The sequence below is a fragment of the Pediculus humanus genome, genomic scaffold (genome assembly GCF_000006295.1).
Source record: "Pediculus humanus corporis 1103172107781 genomic scaffold, whole genome shotgun sequence".
Lineage (NCBI taxonomy): Eukaryota > Metazoa > Arthropoda > Insecta > Psocodea > Pediculidae > Pediculus > Pediculus humanus.
Window position 1 is genome coordinate 36,494 of NW_002987376.1, and position 17,022 is coordinate 53,515.

Here is a 17,022-nt window from a genome sequence, read left to right on the forward strand (position 1 = left end):
ATGATGATGATGATAATAATGATAGGGCCTAACCATGTTAGAAACGGGTATTTAAATCAGGTATTTGAGTTCACAACAACAAAGCATGTTTAAACTTGTTTTAAAGTTAATGGGAATCCCCTAAAAAAAAAAAAAAACTTTTAAATGTTGACAAACAAACAAACAGACGAACGGACAGACAGACGAAAGAACAAACACGCGATTTATATTTTTTTTTATACAAAAAAAAAGCCACACCTGTATATTTATGTTTTCGTACGTAAATTTTTTTTTTTTTTTTACTATTTTTTAGCACGGATAAATTTGCCATTGTTAATTCATCACTTCCGGTTTATTTTATTTAATACACACTTCATCGATTACATAAAAACAATCCGAATTAAGAAAAAATAATAATAATGATGATGATGATGATGATGTTTCACGGTGTCGAAATTTTTTATAATGGATTTAAATATAAAACATTTAAATGTGTCCTTCACCGAATGTATCTTTATAAAAAAAAACAGACTCAACAACCACAAATTAATTTTTTTTTTTAAACAAACAACCCGGTAGTTGTTGTTAATTTCCCTTTCTTTTATTGTGTCTCTCTTTTGTTACTTAATAAAAAAAAGAAAAAAGAAAATTATGTTATGAAAAGAAAATTTAAAAAATAAATCATCATCAAATTATTAAATCTTTAAATAAATCAAATTTTAAATCTTTTTTCAAACAAACAAGTTTGTATATACGGTGTTCATATGCGTGGGGACATGAGAAAAATTTTAGATTTAAAACAAACAAACAACAACAACATCAACAATTTTCAAAAAAAAAAAAAAACTGATAACATGAAACATGATTAAAATTTTAAACAAAACAAAACATACTGAAATGATTTAATAATTTAATAACTACTCATTTAATATATATATATTTTAACTTATCCATAAGTTTGTTTGTTACTTAACAACTTGATTGTCATTTATAAACAAACAAACAAACATTATTAAAAAAAAAAAATAAGAAACAAACAAAACATCAATGATTGGTCATTTTGGTGTCATGAATAAAACTAATAAATCAAATTAATTTAAAATATGAGTATATAAATAATTTAAATTTATACAAATTCGTTTACGGTTGTCAATACAATAACAAACGACAAACAAATCGTTTGTTGTAATATCTCAATTCCAAAAAAAAAAAAATTCAAAATGAAAAATCACAACAAATCTAAATAAAATTTAATTAATAACTTACCATAAAGATGAAAAATCCATTATGAAATTTATTTAAATAATAATAAAAATAATATAAATAATTAAAAAAGAACAACATTTGAAATGTAATTTAATAATAATAATAATAATAACCTCAACATCAACAAACAACAACACATAATACTACGATCGCGGTTGTCAAAAAAAAAAAAAAAAAAAAAAAAAAGAAACGCTTAACCCAAACTCGAAGTACCTCGAAGTAAAAATAATATTATAATAAGAAGTAAAGTAAAAAAAAAAAAATTCACCGCCTTCTACGACGTAACGTTTCGAAAATAGCGTCATAACAAAATCTTATATTAAGAAGTGAATTACCGTTATTTGAAAACGAAACAACAATTTCATAACGGATTTTTTTTACTTCAAAACAATCGAAAAACGCATTTCGAAATTTTCAAAAAGCATTTCGTTTTTTTAAACAACGTAATTATTATTATTAATTTATAATAATAATAAATGAAGAAAATAATCGTTCGATAATTTAAAAAACAGAAAAAATAATTATTGATTTTTTATTTAAAATTAAAATATATGACGCAAGCGTAAACACATCCGCCATCTTTTTTTTTGTTCAACCACCTCATTCAAGTCAATGGTTGACATAGAGAAGAAATTCAAATTTAAAAAAGGATAAAAAAAAGAAAAACAATTTCATTCATTCATTCATTTTTTAAAAGAGTTTGCGTGGCGAACTGTTTGTTTTATTATTATTATTATCTACTCTATCACATTTATTTATTAATTTTAATTTTAAATTAAAAAAAGAAATATAAAATGAATGTAGAAAATTTTACGATAATATTTTTTTTATTTTTATTCGGTAAGTAATTATTTATTTAATAACGAACAATTTACTTACATACCTATCGACGGCCATTTTGTTATTGGTATATAATTTAAATTAAAAATTTCTTTTTTTTAAGGTTTTATTAAAAAATCGTTAGGCGAAACTACAAAAAATATTACGGATTCAACAACCGATTATCAAACGAAGGTAATTTTTTTTGTAAAAATTTTAATTAAAAATTACTCATTATTATTATTTATTTATTCATCTTCTGCTTATTTACTTTAAGCTACCTGAAGGTTTAGTTATAGAAAATTTACAATTAGGGGCCATTGATAGAAAGATAAAATCGACAACAAGAGCACCTCAAGGTAATAATAATAATAATAATAATATCAATTACCTGTTTCCTTTATTACATGATGTTGTGTAAACGGTTTTTTCTTTTCTTTCTTCTTGAAAGTATTTACGGTAACGTCAGGTTTACCAACGCGTCCATCATCGTCTGCTATTGAAGATGATGATTCTTCTTCAATTATATATCGTTTAAATTCTAACAATGGAGCTGCTTGTATTCTAATAAGTACTGATGGTCTCATTGATTTCGATTATGATACAACGTTAGGAGAAAAAAGGGTATAAAAGATATTTCGAAACAAAAAAAAATTAGTAAAGTTGCGCCTTTTTTTAAACTCGTGGTTTTGTTTTAAATTTAGGAAAAACCTATTTACTTACCGGAAGTATTCGAAACAAGAGGAAATTGTGAAAGACCGGATGATGCGTATATGGATGTCATTTGGGAAGGTTATAAATGGTCCGTTTATTTTTCGAAGGTAATCATTTCTTTTTTTTTGGCATAAATTTTTTTCGAATTCGAATTAATCGTGGAAATTTTTTATTTATCGTGGTACAAGACTCCGGGAGGTGAACATTGGTACGTTTCGAAAATGGAATTAACGCTTGATCCAACAGCCGTGACGAAAATATTCGAACATATAAAAAAAGCTCGTGAGTATACATATGGGAAAAAAAATTTTTTTTTGTGTAATACTAGTATGCAATAATAATGATTTTATGAAATAATTTATCGTAGCGAGAGAATATAAATTCACGACACCGACGGAACACACTCAAATGCTTTTCCCAACGCCCGTTGGAAAATCGTATAAATGTTCAGAAGATATAGTTATCGAAATGAAAGATGAAAATCTTTTGGCGAAAATCAGTTTGAGACAACTTAAAATGCAACCCTTCATTTTTAAAAAAGACGATTTCGGACCAGGTGAGGTTTCGATTATACTAATAAAAGAACATGAATGTGTATGAAATTGCCTAACTGATAATTCTCAGGCTTCATTAATTCGGTTGTTTGTTTGTTTTAAACTCAATTTTCAGAATTTGTTTGTTCTCCGGGTGGTGCAAAATCATACAGAGATGAAACAGCACCCATAGCCGTTGGTAGCACCCTTGCCGTTATCACACTTTTAACCGTTGCCGGTTATGGAGTTTATAGATACATGAAAGTTAAAAAAGTTCAATACGACGCCATGGAATAATTTTTTTCTTTTCTCCGCCTTTTTTGTTATTACCTAAATTAAAAACAACATTTTATTATCATCATCATCATCATCATCAACATAAAAATCATCAACGTTATTGTTTTTTAAACACTGTTGCCAAATTATTATTTACGTTAAAAAAACCCCCTTCTCGACCTCGTTAACAAAAATTAAATTCGTTTTATTATTAATTATTGTAAACGAAGGTGATTTTTTTTTATTACCTTAATAATTTATTATTACCTGTTAATTATTATTTATATTTCACACGTACCTGAACTTTTATAATTTTAATTTATTTTTTTAAATTCAATTAATTAATTAATTAATAATTAAATAAATAATTTAGTTTATATTTATGATAGCACAAAAGGTGAAGCGTCAAACTCTAAAAATTGTTTCTATGTATTATTAATTATATCAAATTTCATTATTGATAACACACTCACACACATACACGCGCACCTTCCCCCTTCCCCTCCCCTACCTCCCGAAAAGAAAAGAAAAAGCGCAATAATAATAATAATAATTTTTCAATATTTATTAAATAATGAGAAGAAAAAAAAATTTAATTAATTACTTTCGTCTCATGTATGTATTGTTAAAATTATTAATTAATTATTTATTTATTTATTATTATTATTATTATCAATAAAAAAAATAATAATCGTCAATATATCATAACGTTAAAATAGTTTAATAATAATAATAATTAATTCAATTAATGTAAATAATAATATTAATAATAAGACCCAAGAGTTTCAATTATTAAAAAAAAAAAACAATATTAATAATAATAATTTATTTATTTATTTATTGATAATAATAATAATAATTGTAACGCGTTATCACATTTCCCTAATCTTTACTTAACTCCCCCCCACATAAAGATTTTTAAATAATTTCCTCCTCCTCCTTCCAATTCGAAAAAATTTAAAAATGTACGCGCAAAAAATATTATTATTATTATTATTATTATTATTATTATTATTATTATTATTATTATTATCATTACGTTTTTTTATTCAGGTTTAATAAAAAAAAAAAAAATCGAAAACAAGTCAAATGTAATTTGATTCCGCACATACCTTATTATTATTATTATTATTATTCGTGTGCCTGAGTTTCGACCCCGCGTAAAATAAAACAAAATAATAATAATAATAATATTTTTTCTTTTCTTTTTTGAATTTTATTTTTTTCTTATTAACAACCTTGAATATTTCGTTCGGTTAAATTAATAATAATAATAATAATAATAATAATAATTACTTACCGAAAATCCATTTTTTTTTCGTGAGACGCCATTTTGTTTTGTTTTGTCGTCGTAAATGCTCTCTCGTATATATTAATATATTGTGCCACATGTATGAAATTTTTGTTTCTTTTCGATCAAAAAATAATTTTCAATAATAATAATAATATATATATATATATATAAACAAGTTCAGCATCGGCACGAGCATTAAAGCACAAATCGCTACTATATATATATATATATAAAATATACTATGATACTAGTCTTATGTCTTCCACTTGATATCATATTTATTAGCACACTTTTATGTATTTAATTTTATATATATATATATTAAAGTGTATATTATATATTAAAGAGTTGGCATTAGAGAATCGATTATGAATATTTACAATTTAAAAAAAAATATATATATTATTATCAGATCATCCGTTTAATTATATATATATAAATTTGCCAACTCTATAATAATATAAAAATATATTTTTGAATTTGAAAATATATATATATATATATATATATATATATATATATATATATATATATATATATATATATAGTATAATGTCAACAACAATTGTTGCAGTGTGTTATCATTTATATATATATATATATATATATATATATATATATATTATATATTGTTTATTAAAGAAGTTTTATTATTATATGTATATTTATTATTATTAATATTATTAATATAAATAAAAAGTTTAAATAAAATTATATTGTTTTGAAATTTTTTTTTTTTTTAATATCTCATCCTTTATATTGTTATAATAATAATAATAATAATAATAATAATAATCATTCGTTCGTTTGTTTTCACGTGAGTATTTATCGATAAGACTTTTTAAATATGTTAATAATAAAGGAAATAATAATAAGGTTTGCATATTATTATTATTATTATTATTATTAAAATATAATTTCGGGTATATATACATATGAGAAAAAAACGATTGTTGTTTGTTGTTTGTTCGGTATGAAAATAAATAAAAAATTATCGATTTATAATAATTATATATATATATATATATACTGATAAATTTAAAATATCATTATCATCATCATCATCGATTTGATTTTATTAATGTACAAATAAAAATTATTATTATTATTATTATTATTATTATTATTATTATTATCATCATTATCATAAACAATGAATTTTATCAATAACAAAAATGGCTGACGGAAAAAAAAAAAAATTTTTTTTCACAATACATTCGAGGTTTTTAAAATTCAAATTACAATTTTTTTAAATACAAAAAATAAATTTTTTTTTGTTTTGTTGTTTGTTTGTCTGTTTGTTCGTTTGTTTTTTGTTTTTTTTTACTTAAACAAAAGTTACATTATTATTAATGATAATAATAATAATAATAATAATAATAATAATAATAATAATAATAATAATAATATGTTTAATTCCATTTTTTAAAAAAATCATTTTTTCAACCTCGTTGTTTATGATTAAGGGGAACAGGGACGGGAAAATTTGTACTGAAAAATTAATAAGAAAATATTTTAATGAGAAGTTTATCCTTAATCCTACCCTGTGATTACCTTTTCTTCATCGATTATAAAGTAAAATTTAAAAAAAAAACTTTTAATTATTTTGTTGTTATTGATTTTATTAATTTTTTAATTGATTTTGACTCACGTTTATATATATATATATATATACATACATAATGTTTGCATAACATTCTCGAACTCGGACTTTATATTACATTAGTTTCATATTTAAAATATGATATCGATTTTCAGGTGTTTGTTGTTTGTTTTTGTTTGTTGTTGTTGTCGTTCTCGTCGTCGTCGAAAGGGATAAATTAAAAAATTTAAACTTTATCGAAAAATAATTTTTTTTTTTTTCCAACAGTTAACTTTCGTTTTTTAAGAAATTTTTCCCGTAAAAAAAAAAAATTGATTTTTTCATCATCACTCACTGCTGCCACGTTAAAAAAAAAATAATTTCATATTCGTAACACGTTTAAAATCGTTAAAAATCGCATCGAGAAAAATATTTAAATAAAAAAAATCGATTGGTGAACGATAGCATTAATTAATTGATTGATTGATTGATTTTTCGATGGTTTGGTACTCGGCGGGGGGAGGGGAGAGGAGGGAGAAAACAAACGTTAACTAAAACAAGAAAACTATCGTCGTCGGAAATTGTGGTTTACCTCAAGAATGAGTGACCATGTGCGAGGGTAAAGATGGATCGTAACCGTAATAAGAATGGTACGAGTGCGGAGGGGGTGGAGGTACGTCATCCGTTTCGCACTTGACGGAACTCGAATCGCAATGACCGAACCTGGAATCCGATGAAAAACTCCTGGAGGATTGCAACGAATTACCATAGTATTTATATTCTGATGGACGAGTTTCGTAGATTTTCGATTCGGATGAATAATATTTTGAATCGCATGCTATGAGTTTACTCGTCGATGAAACGTCACCGTAAAGTTTTCCTGAATACGTCATTGGTTTTAAATCACCGATCGATGATAAATCCAATCCGGCATTTGGTGAATTTAATAAACTGTCGCTTCCCATGCATGATAAGTCTCTATTGACGTCACTGAAAAAACAAACAACAAACAACAAAAATTAATTTAATTATTTAGTATCGACAAAAAAAAAAAAAAAATTTTCTCTTACAAATCTTTTCCTACAAAGATTTTAATTTAAGTGAGATAAAAAAGAGAGAGAGAGAGAGATAAATCTTGTTAAAATCCGTGTAAATTTAATGAAATAAAATAATTTTGGGGTTTGGAGAAAGAGAGAAAGAGAGAGAGAGAGGGGGAGAGAGAAAAAATTTTTTTTTTTTTATATATGTATATTTTCAGTCAATTAAATCCTGGAGAAAAGATGAAATTTTCCATGGAATCAAAAAAAAGGAAGAAGAACAACATTGTGCAAAGATTAAATATTGGTGGAACAAAATAATAATAATAATAATGATAATAAGGAAGAGGGGGATTTTTGTTTATTTGAGGACGACGTGGAGATGCTGTAACCTGAGATGACGTCGCCCTGGCAACACGAGTCAGCTAGAAATGATTCCAGGCTTGAACTGGATGATGATGATGATGATGATTTTCTTTTACAATTTTCCTATTTTTTCTCTTTCCATCTTTTTTCTTTCTTTGTTTTCCTCTCTCTCTCTATCTTTTTCATTTTCCATTTTCTCTTTTTAATTTTCCACTTCTCCCTTTCATTCCTTTCTCTTATTTTTTTTTTTTTTTATTTTCTTTTTAAACAAATAATTTCGTTTGACCTCTTCAACTTTATTAAAAAAAAAAAAATTTTTTTTTTTTTTTTTTACAACATAAGAATAATTATTTTTTTTTCTTTTTCTTTCTGGAAAACGCCGAAACTTGATACGTCACGAAATAAAAATAAATAAATTTTAACACTTGTAAAAACATCTCGTAGTGGGGAGGAGGGGAGAGGGTGGGAGGGAGTGGGAGGAGTCATCAAAAGAATTTAAAAAAAACTTAATGAAATTCTTAAAAATCAATCGTTATAGTATTCGAACGAACAAACGGATTGTTCTAACAACAACAACAACAACCCACCACGTAAAGTTTATTCGATTTTCACAGAATAATAAAAACGAAAACGCGATTCAACCGGAAGTAGGAATTTATTTTTGTCACACACACAATTGATTCGATATAAAATGAAAAAAGATACAAAAAAAGGTACAAGAGAGAGAGAGAGAGAGAGATAAAATTATAACCATAAATAAACCACGCGAAAAAAAAGGACGGAAAACAAAATAATATTACGGGAAAAAAAACTTCCGTTTCCGTCGGTTATTTTTTTTTTTTTTTTTGTAATTTTCCCATCGATTGATTTTTCATTTTTTTTGTTTAATAGTAAATTAAAATGTTAATTAATAATAATAATGATAATAATAATAATTAATTAATCGTAATCGATTCAATATCGTTTTTAAATAATGATATCACGTATACTCGTCATAATGAGAGGCACGTAGTATATATACATTCATTAAAACTATTTTGTTTTGACTATTATATGCGATACGAGTTCCTTTACTATGATAAAAAAAAAAAAGAAAAACAAACACAAAACAAACGGAAAACAAACAAGATGATCAACAAGTAAATTAATTCTCAAAAATAATAATAATATTTATTTGAATTATTTTTAAATAATTTTTAAATGATTTTCTTTCTTTTTTCTTTCTTTCTTTCATCGATTAAATTAATAAATCGATATTATTATTATCATTATCATTATTATCATTATTATTATTATTATTATTATTAAATTTTTGATTTATTAAAATTACGCGCGTTACAATTTTTTGTTTTTTGTTTTTTTTGCCGTAATGTAAACGATCGTAAAAGTTTTGTAATTGTAGTAATTAATATTGTTGTTGTTGTTGTTGTTGTTAATAAATGAATGGAGTAGCGATTACTAAATCTAATAGTATTTTCCTGTTTAATTATATACCTTGTCGTCACACATCCTTTTTTTTTAAATGTCGATCAATCAATCAATCAATCAATCGATCGATTGAATGAATCCAAAGTTTGTTTATTACCCAACAGTTACGCGAGGATTTCCCGGGAGGAAATTAATTTTTTTTTTTCCCCCACTCTTTTTATCTGCCACGTAAAAAATTTTTTTTTTTTTCGAAAAATTTCCTTAACGTCGTCTGCTCACACTGCACAAAACAAACAACAAATTCGGTCGACGATACAACAAACGAAATTTCAACGACAAAACAATCAATCAGGTCAATAGAAAAATTTTAAAAAAAAAATTATCAAACGCGTTATTATTTCTATCATATACCTGAATAAAAATACGAAAATAATAATAATAATAATTTGTTTATAATTGAAAACCTAAAAATTTTGCAAATCTTACTTAATAATAAAAATAATAATAATAATAAATTTGCATTTAGTGCATCGGCGTAATTTTTTTTCTTTTTTTCAATAATATTTACTTTAAAATAATTGATTAAGTCATGAATTTTTTTTTTTTAGGAATCAAACCAAAAAGTGAGTAAGTTACTTTTTTTTTTAAAAAAAATAATTTAACAAAATATTATTATTATTATTATTATTATTATTATTATCATTATTATTACGTCACTTTTATAAAAAAAAAACGACGAGGGTCCAAAAATTTTCCAGAAAATTCTTAAGAGGAAATAATGTTAAAAGTATAAATCGGATATTAATTAAAAAATCTTTTTTTAATTAAAATTTTTCGGGTCCGTCCCACGTGATTATTATTATTATTATCATTATTATTATTATTATTATTATTATCATTATTATTATTATTATTAATATTTTTTAAATAGTAGCCCTTGATTTTGCACCTGGTTGTTGTTTACCGGTGGTAAGAAAAACAAAACAAAACAAAAACGTTGAGTTAACAAAAATCTCGCGTTTCATAATCATAATCAAATAAAAATTTTTATTACGTGGCGGTAAGAAAAATCAAAGAGATTTTCCCGATGATTACGTCATCACAAAAACTTTTATTAATTAATAATAATAATAATAATTTTATTTATTTAACTATTAAATAATAATAATAACGATTTGAAATTTATTTTCGATTATGATAACGTAACATGATAAAAACAAAAACAAACAAACGAATCGAAATCGAATGAATGAAATTTTTTTTTCCTTTTTCGGGGGGCGGTGGGGAAGAATGGTGGAGGAGAGGGGGGTTTAAAACAAAATCGCGACGAAATTATAGTTTTTTCTTAAATTCGACAATTTTTTTTTTGTGTGTGTGGGTGTCGTCGTTAAATTTGTTGTTTTTTCGATCGACCACCCGCAAAAAAAATTAATTTTTCCCCCCTCCCCCCGCACATTCAACAACAAAAAATCGTTTCGATTATTGAATATAAAAAAAAAAAAATGTTACAATCGTTTTGTTTAATCAAAGAATTTAAATTGCTAACATTAAAAACAAAAAAAAAACGATTGAAAATTTATTTTGGCGCCTGTGAAATCATTAAAACAAACAAACAAACAACAAACGCAAGAGAGAGAGAGGCTGTGTAAGAGAGAGATATGAACTAAAAAAAGAAAACAAAATTTTTCATTTAAATATAAAAAAAAAAAAAAATTTTGGAGACACCTGGAATTATTATTATTATTATTTATGCATACCCCGAAAAAAAACCAGAGATTTAAGGTACACAATAATAATAATAATAATATTTCCTTTTTCAAAAAAAAAAAAAAAAAAAAAAATGTTTAACAAGTTAATCCTCATCATTGTAAGTATAGGATAATATTATGATGAATAAATGTTATTGTAAAAAAAAATAAAAGGAAAGAAAAAACATTTGGAACCCATAATGACGTCGACAAGAAGACGACGATGATGATAATAATGATGATGATGATGATAATATACCCCGAAAAAAAGGAAAGAAGAAGAAAAAAAGGTCATTTGCACATAAATTTACTGGAGAATTTTTTTTTTTTTTATTTTTGTTTTTGGGAATCCCTTTTTTTTCTAAAAATTTGTTTAAATTTTAAATTTTCAAATTTTTTATTATTATTATTATGCCGTGAAGAAAAAGGCGTGTGCGAGGGTGCGTGCGCGTGCTTTTAAGGTTTAATTTGTTTTCCGTGTTAATAAAAAAAAAAAAGAAAAATTTTTTTTTTCCTTTGTCACATCTGTTGTAAATTTAAGGGTGATTTTAAATATTGACTTCACGCTAAAGGCAGGTGAAATTTTTAAATGATTATTATTATTATTATTATTTAAAAACCGGATATGATAACCTGCCCGTTTCCGTATTGCAATAAAAAAAAAAAAAAGTGAATATGAGTGAATTACAAAACGTTTAATTATTTTGATTTTGATTTTGACACAAAACCCTAAACGAACGACAAGGTTATAATAATAATAATAATAGCAATATAATAATAATAATTATCACCTTGTTAAATTTTTTTTTTTCATTTAAGGTCTACTACCACGTACTACCATGCCTCCTGTTCCAAATCTGGTAAAAGTTTTTTTTTTTTTTCTTCGATGTTTCAACAGGGAAAACAACAACAACAACGGAATTTACCTCATTTTCGTTACTAATGATCGAAAAGTCACGTGATTTCTGTTTTTTTTTTTTTTTTATACGTAATTTGATCGAAAAATAAATTTTTTTTCGAAGCTTAAAGGTTACCAAGGAAAATTTTCAATGTGAAATTAAAAAGGATGTTATCATCATCATCATCGATCAGGTGAGTTTATCAGGTTCTTATGCGAAATTTTCGTACGATTCGCGAGTTTTCTGCTGCAACAGCAACAGTAGCAGAAGACAACTGTTATCACGTTACTCGATTTTCGTAGATTTTTATGTTTTTCCGCCTTGTTACGTCATTACGCATCAAGTTCGATTAAGGAACGTTTAAGAATAATAGGTTTAGGTAGGGCAGTGGTGGTGATGGTGGTAGTGGTGGTGGTGGTGACGGTGGTGGCATTTTAACCAAAAGTTTAAAAATCAGCATCTGTTACGTTAGATTTTTTTTTTCCGGTAAATTAATTACGATGTTAAAATGACAAAAAAAAAAAAAAATTTTGGGCAAGTTTGTTTTAAACGTTTTTGGGTTCGTGGCACAATCGACGCACACACGCCCACGCCCACGGGGGAATTCGAAATGTTTTGTTGACCCGAAAAAAAAAAGAAAAAACCTTTATTATTATTATTATTTTCTTGTATGTTGTCCGAGCCGATGTCATTAAAAAATTAAATACTTGTTGGGGGTCATAGTTCTTGGAAAAGTAATTTACACGGTCGACACAATTTGCCCGTTAATCCATTTCCATAACCGAAAACCATCATCATCATCCATCTTTCTTTTTTCTTCCTCTCTTTTTTTTTTACCCTGTACTCCTGTGTTTAAATAACGCGACAGAAACAATCAAATTTTTCAACGAACAAACAAACAAACGAACATTGAAGCCGATGCTGGAACAAATTAGGAAAATTATTTTTTACGTGCGACCGGAAACGCTAAAGAACAACTCTGCTGGAACCACCCTAAACTACAACGATTTACGCAATAATAATAATAATAATTTGTCGCGATAAACGTGTTAAAACAATAAACAAAAAGAAAAGAAAATTTCAAATCCGATTTTTCTTTTTTCATCCCTTATTCGTGTCATCATCTCGTTAATCCTTAACTTTCATCCCTTTCTCTTCATTTTACAAACATTTTCTCCATGTAATCGTTAAATCATTATCCGAACAATTTTCTCCAGGTTTGTTTTGTCTTTCATCTTCACCCGAAATGTACCCCCCATACACTCCTGTCGCAAATCGCTGATGCTGACGCACATAAAAAATTTTTTGGACAAACGACGAAAACAATAACATTCGTAAAGTTTTGTCTACGATTTATCTTTATATGTTTTTTTTTCGTTAATTACATTTTTATCTTTGACACAAAACAGAGAGAGAGAGAGTGAAAAAATACAAAATGAAAGAGAGAGAGAGAGAGTGAGAGAATATCCTTGGAAAGATGATATTTTGACTGTGATTGCAAAATTTAAATTTTTTTTTTTTATTATTATTATTTTAATTAAACCTACGCAAAATAAAATAAAATAAATATTTTCTGGGGAACCTTCTTCCCCCCCCTTCCCGCTTATCCCCTCCACGAAAACCGACGTCGATAATGATGATGATGATGATAACTTAAAAAAATTATGTGGCGTCCTGTGGTGTATTAGTTAAATAATAAAAAGCATTTTTACCGTAAATGGTTAAAAAAAAAAAAAAAAAAAAAAAAAACATACGTGATGCTATGAAGTTCTTTCGCTGTTGGCTTTGTTACGAGAAAACAATAATAATAATACTATTCCTACATTTCAACACACAGCAATTTTTTTTTTTTGTTTTTCCTACTCGATGCGGAAAAGGTTTCAATATTTTGCCCATTTGTAAAAATTTGTTTAATTATCGGGACGAAGAAAGTAAAAGAGAGAAAGAGAGAGAGAGATAGTAAGAGAGAGAGAGAGAGAGAAAATTTATAATTATATAGATTTTTTTTCTTACTCTCTTCTGCGATCCTGAGTTCCTCTATCTCTTTGCCGTTTATTTTTAAACCAATTACTAACTTGAGTTTTAGACAGGCCCGTCCTTTTGGAAAGTTCAATTTTGTCTTCCTGCGACGGATACCTGTTTTTTTTAAAGGATTCCAGGAGAGTGTTCCTCGCTTTTTCCTTGAACCAGTACAACGTTTCCTCACCGTCCCATATTGTTCTCGGCAATGGGAATTTTCTCCTTAAACGAAACTTATCAACCGCACCTAATTCTTTTTTCCGCGCTTTTTCCTGTTCCTTATAATGAGCTTTATACCACATTTTTTGCAATTCGACGTGATGTCGGACGTTAAACGAATGACTTTGCAATATGGCGTACATTTCCGGAAATGATTGTTTGTGAAAAGCAACGACCGCGCGAGCTTTTAAAACTATTTCGTTATTACACAATCTATCAGTCGTCGGAAGAGATTCTAAAAATTTATTTAACTTTTCGTAATCGTTCGATTGTTGCAATGCTTCGCATATGCATTCGATTTGATCCGGTGAAAAAGAAAGAGTTTTCTTATTATTGCTGTTGCCGCTGTTGTTGTTCGTGGCGGTGCTCCCGTTATTATTACTTGCCGCTATAAATTCCGACATTATCGTTTGAGGTATCTGTCCTAATGCGTATGATCCCCCGCATAAATTACTCAACGATGGACCGGGTTCGGTACCACGACAAGACGTGGAATCGTTCGATGGCGACGATAATGCTTCGATGCAATTTTCCACGTTAACATTCATTTTTTACTTATTATTATTATTATTATTATTAATTTCGCGTAAAATAAAAAAGAAAAAAAGAAATTATTGTTTACGCACGTAATGAAACGGTATCGATGGTAAATCGATTCGTCGGAAAAAAAACCCGAAGTACCGCGAGTATACCATATTTAATAAAAAAAAAAAAAAAAAAAAAGAAAAAACAACAACACCGGTTAAACAACCAACACAAACAACACTAAAACAAACAAAGACTTTCGAGATATGTGCGGGAAATATACTCGATGTTGGTTTGTAATCCAAAAAGAGGAGGGCCCTGGAACGCCCTTTTGTTAGTGAGGCTCAATACTCATCTCCTATTCGTCGTCGCGACGCTACTGAATCAATTTTTTCTACTTTGCACCTTTTTATATACATTTTAACGTGTTTTCTTTTTTTTTTCCTCCAACAAACAAACAAACAAACAAACATTCTTCGCATACGAATAAAAAATTATTATTATTATTATTATTATTGACTAATTTAAATCCGGTGTTTACATATTCACTTCCATATATTTTATAATTATTTTTAAAATACGCTCCCGCCATTTTTTCTCTTTTTTTTTCGTTACGTTTGAAATTAAATAATAATAATAATAATGAATAAAATTTGTTAAGCGGGGGGAGGGGGCATCGCGACGAACGTTTCTTTTTAATTTTCTAGAAATTATAACATTTCCGGATGGGAAAAAATTAAAATAGAAAAAAATTTTTGTTTAACAAAAAATACCTGCCGTGAAAAGAAAAGCAACAGGAATATAAAGGGAAAAAATGAGAAAGAGAGAGAGAGAGAGAAAGAGGGATGCTGTTTACGCACAATCAGATTGGTTGATGTTAAGGGTGTAAAATCTTGTACGAAAAATCTTCTTCATCCCAGATTATTTAAGATATTTAAGGGTGATAGAATTTGTGTTTTGTTCTCTAACCTTCACGATTTTCCCTCTTTCTCTCTCTCACTCTCTCACTCTTTTTTAACACCTTAAAATGCGTTAAGGTTTTACAATTTGGTAGCAGTACCTCCCCCCCTCTCTCACTCTTTTTGAACTAATTTTTCTATAAAAAAAAAAAATTACAATCGTTTAATCTTAAAGATTTCAAATCTTTTTTACTGTCAATCTAAAAAAAAAAAAAAAGGACAACCACCACCACCCCTATCACCCCATCATTCATCATCATCATCATCATCATCGTAAAATCTTTTTTTGTCATTTGTCTACCCAATCATTTACCTTTTCTTTGGATTTACCGGTACGTAACAAGAACAAGAACAACAACGACAAAAAAAATTTTTTTTTTTTATCAATGAAAATTTTCATGTACTCCTGCCACGATTTTTTTAAATTTTCACCCTGCCGCCATTTTTCTTTTTTTTATTATTATTTTTAACCGATTGCGTGAGTGCGTGCGTGCGTGCGTGAGTGCGTTTGAGTGTGTGTGTGCGTGAGTTGCTCGACGAATGCAATAAAAGCTGTGTTTGTGAATTTGATATTCGAACTTAGCCGACGACTACTTAGCTGAGCAGGACCGTTTCTTATTGAAGAAAATAACGCAGAGTTTTCACGAAAAAGAAAACGTCATTGACTAATGTTTATCATGTTTATCTTTTGTTAAAACCTCCCTTTCATCATTTCAATGTTTCGTATCAATTTTCATATTGTTTTGTTTTTTGCATTCTTTTCATGGGTCGTTCCCACGTTTTTCCACATCACGGTACTACTGACCTTTATTATTATTATCGCTACGTACATACACACACATACACATATTATTATTTGCAAAAAAAAATAAATAAATAAAATAAATAAATAAATAAATAAAAGATATTATCTAAAAAGTTATGCCGTTTAATCATCACCTACGATTTTGATGAATGAAATTGTTATTATTATTATTATTAATACCCATACAAACGAGTAATTTTTGTTTTGCTAATAAAAACGTGGTTTTTATTATCATTATTTCCTCATGTTTAAATTTTCGCGACAACAAACAAAGTTGGCAACCCCCACAAAAAAAAATCATCATCACCATTATTACTATTATTATTTCATTCGTTTATAATTTTTCGACAAACGATCGTTGTTTGTTGTTAGAAAAATTTAAAATAATCGTTTTTGATAAGAGATAAGAAAATAATAATAATAATAATAATTAAAATTTTTTTTTTTTAAACAAAACACGAGGAGAAAAAATTTATTTTTGTTTTTTTTTTTTTTTGTTATCTTTTAACGTTACTCTTATTAAAACAATTTAAATTACAACGTTTTGTTATCAG

At 26.8% G+C, this 17,022-nt stretch overlaps 3 protein-coding genes across 3 annotated transcripts; 1 reads left to right on the top strand and 2 right to left on the bottom strand.

Annotated features, from left to right (window-relative positions):
* Nucleotides 1-1,026: 1,026 nt before the first annotated feature.
* Nucleotides 1,027-3,608, top strand: Phum_PHUM363250 (uncharacterized protein; the record flags this gene model as incomplete). The annotated part of the gene is made up of 6 exons (XM_002428057.1): nt 1,027-1,033; nt 2,516-2,688; nt 2,769-2,885; nt 2,967-3,060; nt 3,146-3,334; nt 3,448-3,608. 6 exons carry the CDS (start codon nt 1,027-1,029, stop codon nt 3,606-3,608), a joined length of 741 nt encoding a protein of 246 aa, XP_002428102.1.
* A 3,448-nt stretch (nt 3,609-7,056) lies between these two features.
* Phum_PHUM363260 (uncharacterized protein) lies at nt 7,057-7,428 on the bottom strand (the record flags this gene model as incomplete). The annotated part of the gene is made up of 2 exons (XM_002428058.1): nt 7,057-7,343; nt 7,371-7,428. 2 exons carry the CDS (start codon nt 7,426-7,428, stop codon nt 7,057-7,059), a joined length of 345 nt encoding a protein of 114 aa, XP_002428103.1.
* A 6,522-nt stretch (nt 7,429-13,950) lies between these two features.
* Nucleotides 13,951-14,727, bottom strand: Phum_PHUM363270 (Homeobox protein SIX1, putative; the record flags this gene model as incomplete). Its single annotated transcript, XM_002428059.1, has 1 exon — nt 13,951-14,727. The coding sequence occupies one exon, from the start codon at nt 14,725-14,727 to the stop codon at nt 13,951-13,953; it is 777 nt and encodes a 258-aa protein (XP_002428104.1).
* Between the last annotated feature and the right edge of the window lie 2,295 nt (nt 14,728-17,022).